Below are 8,289 nucleotides of genomic sequence, written 5' to 3'. Positions count from 1 at the left end.
AGAGAGAGAGAGAGAGAGAGAGAGAGAGAGAGAGAGAGAGAGAGAGAGAGAGAGAATCAAAATATCTGCAGTGCTTGGCAAATAAAAAATAAAAAAGTAGAGTTGCAAGTCCACTTAAAATAAAAGACAGAGCTTTGGTCTCAATGTCACTACCACCATTTTGACTTTTTTGGACCATCTCCTGCAGACATCCCTGTTTGGAATCAGAGTTGAGGAGACTAAGAAATGGAAACAGACTGATGGAACCTGAGCGGCAGCATGAAGCTTTAGGAGACCCCTGTGTCTTGGCCATACTCCCGTAGCCCATCCTTCCCCTTCCACTGAGAAAAACCAGTGAAGTCTTAATGGTTCCAGTGGGCCAAGGGTGACATCAACAGAGCCCCTGGAGAGCAGTTGGGTCCATAGAAGTAGAAAGGCCTATCTAGGCAAGCCAGCTCTTGCTTTGGGCCATGGGTCTTCAAACATGGCCCTTTTAAGATTTGTGGACTTCAACTCCCAGAATTCCTCAGCCAGCTATGCCAAGTTTGAAGACCCCTGGTTTGGGCCATGGAGAGCCAGAGGTCCAATGACTGCCTAGATACCTTCTCAAATCGTGCTTGAATGAGGTTGGCCTTGTCAACGAGACGATGCTTGAAATCATTCAGGCAATCTTCTTTCAGGCGCAAAGCGAGCCACTTGGACATCTTCTCAATGCCTCCCACCTGAATCAGGAAGGGCGCCAGGTAGTCCAGCTCCTGCTCCACCTGGCGCTGGCGTTCCTCTTGCTGTTGTCGCTCCTGCAGAGGAAGGGGACAGACCAATATGCTTGATGGGGAGCTGACAGCCCCACTGGATGGACCAGACCAGGAAGGAAGGATATCATGGCGACTTCTTGCTACATCCAGCCCTTGTGCCCTAGTTCTTCTGACCTTCTCAAGAACCTTGGGATGACAATTAAGATGCTAAGAATTCCCATAATTCAACCCCTGATTCCTTGCTAGTTTTGATCATTTCCAAGGAGGAGGAAACGGCCCATAAATGCTGTGTAGGTCGATCCCAAAGAACCTCCAGCTTACTATGGTTTCACGATGTTCTTTACTCTTCTCGTTCCTTTCCGTGTCATAAATGGAGACGCTCAACTTGCTAGCAGCCTCTTCCTCTCCTCGAATCCGCAGAAGGTCCAGGACCTTTGATGGCATGGAGATATCAGAGAGAGAATCATAGAAGGTTGACCACAGAAGGCACCCCAAGGACCATCGCATTCAACCGCTGCAGGTGCAGCAAAACCAATTTGTCAAGCTGGCCCGACTAGGGACTTAGGAAAGAAAGACCCTCGACTCCATGATTGAAGTGAAAGGTTAACTTTTACTAAGGTCGAGCAGTTACAGCAAAAGCAAAGCTGGATTTGAATATTCCCACGCAAAGCCGATGGCTTTCCCCTCTTCCTCAGCCCCCTCCCCCTGAACAGTCCACCCGTGTCCAATCCCATTCCTTTCCGATGTTTTGGGTTCGGGTTATGTGTTGGGAACAGCTCCGAGGTTCAACTTGGAAAGTTGCCAACTTGGCAACTGTAAGACTTGTGGACTTCAACTCCCAGAATTCTCCAGCCAGCGTCGATCTTTAAAGCTTGTGGACTTAAAATTGCCAAGTTTGTAGACCCCTGTGCTAAAATATTACACATTAGAGGTGGGGGGGGGAGTGGGATAGGGAAGGCATATGGTTTGAAAGAATGAACGATCAAAAGAAGTTCAGGATTATAGACGCCTTCTTGGGGAAACAGGAACTAACATCAAGGGGTAATTAAGAGAGAAGCTCTAAATGAATAGAATAGCGCTGGAAGGGACCTTGGAGGTCTTCTAGTCCAGCCCCCTGTTCAAGCAGGAGAACCTATACTATTTCAGACAACTGACTGTCTAGTCCAGGGGTAGGCAACCTTGGCTCTTTTATGACTGGTGGACTTCAACCCCCAGAATTCCTGAGCCAGCCAAGTTGAGGGGAAAGGGAGAGGTTTCCAAGCTGAGCCATGCTGGCTGAGGAATTCTGGGAGTTGAAGTCCACGAGTCATGAAGGGGCCATAGTTCCCCCATGCTGGCTCAGGAATTCTGGGAGTTGAAGTCCACCAGTCATAAAAGAGCCGAGGTTGCCTACCCCTGGTCTAGTGGGTCTCTTCTTAAAAACCTCCAGTGATGGAGTGTCCATGATGAAGCAACGAGCAATTACTTCTCTGTGTACGTGTGCAAGCACAGGGTAGCCAGGAAAATGGGTCAGGGTGCATTCAACCAGAGGGCAGGACTTCATAGACCCCCCACCCACCACCGCCAATAAATAAAAATATCTCCCCCTCCCCAGTACCTCTATCTCAGATTCCCACACTTGATGCCGGGAACGCTTCTCATCTTCCATTAGCTGTATCAGCATTTCATAGAGATGGAACAACTTTTTTTCTTTCTCCACAGGCCCCGCCTGAGAACAAAGGAGCCCAAGAGCAGATTTATGAACCCTGAACTGAGATTCAAAGGAGATTCAAAGGAACCGAGTCAGAACGTTGGCCGATGGGGGAGAACAACCCACTCAGTGCTCCTGAGATCGTTGGACGGTTGTCTCCTTTCTGTGTGTGTTTTAAAAAATATTTCCAGAAATGACCCCCATGTTTATAGTCCATCTGATCATGAAATGTATACAGGTAGTCCTCGACTTACAACCACAGTTGAGTTGTTCAGTGAGTTTTGCTCCATTTGCTCTCATGTGATCCTGAGACACGGCAACCGTCATAAATGCGAGTCAGTGGCCAAGCATCCGGATTTTCAAACAGTATCCACGGGGATACTATGAGGGTCGTAAGTGTGAAAAACGGTCATAAGTCACATTTTCGGTGATGTTGTAACTTTGAAAGGTCAGTAAACCAACTGTTGTAAGTCAAGGACTACTCATAGGTTTAGTCAGTCTCCAACAGTGGCCTGAGGGAGCTCTTAACTGACCCATCAGGAATCCCATCAACCCACATTATTTGCCGAAGAGAATTCAGCTCCCTGGTTCTAAGTGACGGATACTCAACCAGAAAGTCTATTTATGTCTTGCAACCGTTCATTTAAGTCCCATTTAAGGCCATGGGTTGGATTCACCGTGACCTGCAGGTACCATATCCTTCATTTACCTGATAACTGATGCACATATCCCGGCTCATGATAACCTTATTTCCCTTGCTGTCCACATCGGAACGCTTATTAAACTCCCTCCTGGAAGGGGTGATGTAATTCTCGTTGCAATGATAGGTCAAAAGGATCTTATCCTCTGAGATCCAAAAAATGCGTTCGGCCACATCTTCATCAGCCGGCTTGCTTGGGTTCCTGTGGAATCTCTCGGTGATTTTCTAGAAAGTATACAAGCAGGAGAGGACAGAGTAGTATCGAACTCCTGACTGCCAATATTTTGCAATGAGTTGGTTGGGATGGGCCATAGAGAGGTAGATAGCTATGCTGGTATTTGGGCACAAATACTAGCTAGCAATTAAAATCGCATGAAGTATTAGTACGGCTTTATAAAGCCTGCATAAGGCTACACCTGGAATGCTGCATCCAGTTTTGGTCACCAGATTACAAAAAAGATGTTGAGACTTTGAGAAAAGTGCAAAGAAGAGCAACTCAGATGATCAAAGGTCTGGAGACTAAAACATATGAAGAACAGTGGCAGGATTTGGGAATGGCCAGTCTAGGAAAAGGTGGACTGAGGGGGACAATTAGAATAGAATAGAATAGAATAGAATAGAATAGAATAGAATAGAATAGAATAGAATAGAATAGAATTACGGGATAGAATGGAAATAGAATAGAATAGAATAGAATAGAATAGAATAGAATAGAATAGAATAGAATAGAATAGAATGAGACCTTGGTGGTCTTCTAGTCCAGCCCCCTGCTCGAGCAGGAGAACCTATACCATTTCAGACAAGTGACTGTCTAAAGAGAGTCAACTTAGAGTTTGGGTAGATCTTCAACCGAAGCTGGTAAGATGCTCCTATTCAGATTAACCCGCCTCTATTGTGGATTAAATCTGCTCAGAAGAAACTTGCATATCCACAGCAATCCATTTAGATGGAACTGGAAATCTATGACAATAATACCCCTCCTCAAAAGACCCCTTCCCAAAAGCTTTCTATTGGGGGTTTCCTACCTTCTAAGTTTTGTCTCTGGAGGACTACGGGACATCAACCGAATACTGCCAATGGTGGCCGTTCTTACCAAAATTGGTCGGGCATTGCTTTCGGTGGTAGCCATTTTCTTGGTAGGTTTCTTGATTCTTTTGCCAAACTCGGTGTGACGGTAACTGAGGAAATCTAAGCGACCTTCAAAATACTCTGCCATCTCTTGGGAAGTTTCTGAGCGTTTCTGAAGGCCATCCACCCGTGTCTCATTGTAGAACTCCATCGTGCGCTCGGTCTCCGGTTCCATGGTCTTGTACATATGTGCTGGGAAAGCAAAGAGAGGTCCAGGATGGAATCTCCAGTTAGGGAGTGTAGAGAAGAGCTGATGAGATGGCTCTCCATCCTTCTTAGATAGATAGATAGATAGATAGATAGATAGATAGATAGATAGATAGATAGATAGATAGATAGATAGATAGATAGATAGATAGATAGATAGATAGATGATAGATAGATAGATAGATAGATAGATAGATAGATAGATAGATAGATAGATAGATAGATAGATAGATAGATAGGATGGAATGAATATTGCCCAATCTAGAGACAGTCAGTTTTTGTTCCCTTGCCAAGAATCAAGGCCCTTTGTTGTACCAGATACCTTTCAGTCCCAGGGCATGTCCAGGCAGGAATTGCTCTGCTATGATGTTGGTTTGCTTATTTAATTCTCGAATGTCCAACTTGTCTTCACGGTATTTGAACCACTCTTTCACTTCAAGCACCTTGGTACCTGAAGAAGGAAAGAGAAGAAGAACAGCTGGTGGTAGGCCCAAGAGGGTTGAGGCCATCCAGAAATGAAAGAAAGAAAGAATGTATAAAGTTCCTCCAATTTCTGAAGGAACAGAAGTTGCCTTCAGAAATTGTGGGAGCTTCATCACGGGAAGCTTTCAAGAAGAGACTGGACTGCCATCTGTCAGAAATGGTGTAGAGTCTCCTGCTTGGGTGGGGGGGGCTGGACTAGATGACCTACAAGGTCCCTTCCAACTCTGTTATTCTATTCTATTCTCTCTGGGATCTTCAATTTTAAATCTACTTACAGTCTGGATCTTCATACAGCGTGAGTCGGGTGACTAGGCCATTGGCGTTAAGGTATGGTGCCCATTTTTCCAACTTGGCATTCTTATACTGAATCAGTTTCTTGCCTTGTGGACAACGAGCCTCAAATTCTAGAGAGAAGAGCAGAGAAGACTTTATACGTGGTGAGAATAAGAAAATGAAATTCTCCAAATATTGATGGAATTACAATTTCTTTCTTTCCTGACTATCAACAGCCTGATGGTTAACCGATAGTTAACTGCAGATTTTGCTGATCTGTTAGCTACCTGCAGACTGAGCTGCACTTTGGGTGCCTGATTGACCCGAAATAATTGATGGACTGATGGGGCTGGGTAGCTACTTGCCAGGTTGATTGCATGCATGGACTTCACGTTGAACTTTTCTACCTTACTATAACTACGCTCAACTCTCTTTTAACCCAATCCCTCCTTTGCCTCCAAAATCCTAAACTACCCTAACCCTCACCCTGAGCCTTCCCTTCCTGAAACCACGAGTGGAATCTGATAGCTGAGCTCAACTTGATGACTTTCTTCTCAGCTTCTCCTCAGATTTCTAAAGTCTCCTTCTTAATTTGCAGGCAAGCTATCTCAAAGAGGAGGAGGAGGAGGAGGAGGAGCTAGTTATGTGCGCCCTGCAATAATAGGCTATTTGTTACAAACTGGTCCTTTCTGAGAGGTTAGATAATATTGCTATCATTTCCTCACCAAGCTTGCCTACTGGAGACACATCAAGATTGGGAAACACCCCCCCCCCCAAGGATACCTTTGGGAGATACATGGATCTGTTCCACCCAAGATGCAGGCATGTCAAAACTCTTCGATTCTTCTTCCTTCATCTACCAGGATGCAATAAATAAAGCTGTGAGAATGCTCATCTACCAAGGTCCATGTTATTTAACTCCTGCTCTGCATTTGACAGTCTGTTCTGTTCTGTTCCGTTCCGTTCCATTCCGTCCCATCCCGTCCCGTCCCGTTCCATCCCATATTCTCTTCTCTTCTCTTCTCTTCTCTTCTCTTCTCTTCTCTTCTCTTCTCTTCTATTCTATTCTATTCTATTCTATTCTATTCTATTTTATTCTATTATCCCTATTCTATTCTTTGATATTATATAAACAACTTTATAAAGTTTATTAAGAAAAACTGATCAAGGTTAGGCTTAGGCTAAGTTGCTTAGTTGACTGAATAAACTTAGTATGATGTGTGCAGACAGCAATTAGTTTTGTAAGTGATCTGGGCCACTGGATTGCACAAACTCAGCAGCCAAACAGTTAATATTGGGGGGGCGCATGTGGTCATCCCTTACCAAATCTTCCACATCATCCTCACCCAGATCCTCCTCCTCCTCCATTTCTGGCAGGGACAAGAAAGGTTTGTCGGTGCTGGGAAGCATGAATTCCCACCGCACAGGGTCCCCGAGATCAAACTGAAGATCCTAGAAAATCAACAGATCCAAGTGAATTCGCTGCAAGAAACGGTTCTGCTCAGAGGGAATCTTACGTACGTCAACTGACACAGTTCTTTACAAAATTACTAATTTGCAGCCTCCAAAATCCTTTAAAACTACACAAACATCAGAATTAATTATATTTCAAATTGCAAACACACACACACGCCAACACACAAAACTCAATTAACACAATGTAAACATAATTATAACGCTGACCGTTCAAACGAAGAGACTCAACCCACATCACTTGATTTAATCAACCCCTTCTCTGGGGTCCGCATGTACATTTGCCCACCCCTCTCAAGGGTCATCCTAGAATCAGCACGCAGACACTTCTACAACCAGGACCAGCTCCCTTATAGAACAATGTCGCTGTACCCATTTTTTCTGCAGCTGCCCCCAAAGCAAATCTCTTTGGTTTGGGGAATAAATATTTCTTCTGTCCTCACAGCTGTCTGCACGTCATTTTTATTTATTCTTGCACAATTCCGGCTCAAGTTAGAACCCCGAATTATTCTTCTGAGAGTCTCCTGCTTTGAACAGGGAGTCAGACTAGAAGACCTCCAAGATCCCTTCCAGCCTTATGATTCTGTGTTCTAGGTTCTATGGGTTGAAACTAAAAAGAAGCTTGAGATTCCTCCGAGTAGGAAGGCCCAGCCAGACTCTTACCTTGCAGCCATTCCAGCAATCCTGCATGTTGATCCAATAATTCCGATGGTTCCACAGACACTCGATACCCAGGAAGTGATCATCAGCAGGGCCGTAGCTCTTTCCAGTGAAAGGGTCAATAAAAAAACTTTCGGGCACTTCCCGCTTGCCGGAGAGAACGAGCACCCAGGCGTGGACCCGGAGACCCTGTAGACGGTCCGGCTTCGGCTTCTCCTCCAGCTGCAGCAGAGAGAGATGGGGGGGGGGGAGGGAGCAGGTCTCTTAGCAGGTTCCAGGTACTGAATGCTTGTTCTGTGCCAAAGGTCTTTCCATGATCTGCAAATACAGGTAGTCCTTGACTTATGACCACAGTTTTGCGACCAGAATTTCCATAGAATAGAATAGAATAGAATAGAATAGAATAGAATAGAATAGAATAGAGTAGAGTAGAGTAGAGTAGAGTAGAGTAGAGTAGAGTAGAGTAGAGAAGAGAATAATAATATAGAATAGAGTAGAGTAGAGTAGAGTAGAGTAGAGTAGAGTAGAGAATAGAATAGAATAGAATAGAATAGAATAGAATAATAATATAGAGTAGAGTAGAGTAGAGTAGAGTAGAGTAGAGTAGAGTAGAGTAGAGTAGAGTAGAGTAGAGTAGAGTAGAGTAGAGTAGAGTAGAACAGAACAGAACAGAATAGAAATTCTTTATTGGCCAAGTGTGATTGGCACACAAGGAATTTGTCCCCAGGTGGTGTCTGTGAATGATCTGCTACGCTTCTAACCAGATTCCTCCAGGGTTGAGCTGTCACCTGTCTCTTGACCTCTTGATGCCTTCCCACAACACTCAAGTCAGCCACCCCAGCCCACAAGTCTCTCCTAAACTACGTACGGCCTTCTTCTCTTCTTCCTCCTTCTGCTTCTTCTCTTCTGCAGCCTGTTCTTTGGTCTGTTGCTTCTCTTCC

At 44.7% G+C, this 8,289-nt stretch overlaps 1 protein-coding gene across 1 annotated transcript; it reads right to left on the bottom strand.

Annotated features, from left to right (window-relative positions):
• Window positions 1-545: 545 nt before the first annotated feature.
• On the bottom strand, window positions 546-8,285 carry LOC107301204 (dynein regulatory complex subunit 7-like; the record flags this gene model as incomplete). The annotated part of the gene is made up of 11 exons (XM_015830461.1): window positions 546-776; window positions 1,056-1,166; window positions 2,332-2,442; window positions 3,134-3,349; window positions 4,218-4,444; window positions 4,782-4,910; window positions 5,218-5,346; window positions 5,999-6,071; window positions 6,539-6,667; window positions 7,352-7,570; window positions 8,217-8,285. Coding segments are annotated over 11 exons (1,644 nt in total), but the record flags the coding sequence as incomplete, so codon positions are not given.
• Between the last annotated feature and the right edge of the window lie 4 nt (window positions 8,286-8,289).

Source organism: Protobothrops mucrosquamatus, unplaced genomic scaffold, assembly GCF_001527695.2.
Source record: "Protobothrops mucrosquamatus isolate PMUCROS unplaced genomic scaffold, P.Mucros_1.0 scaffold10648, whole genome shotgun sequence".
Lineage (NCBI taxonomy): Eukaryota > Metazoa > Chordata > Lepidosauria > Squamata > Viperidae > Protobothrops > Protobothrops mucrosquamatus.
This window is presented reverse-complemented; position numbering and strand designations above follow the sequence as displayed.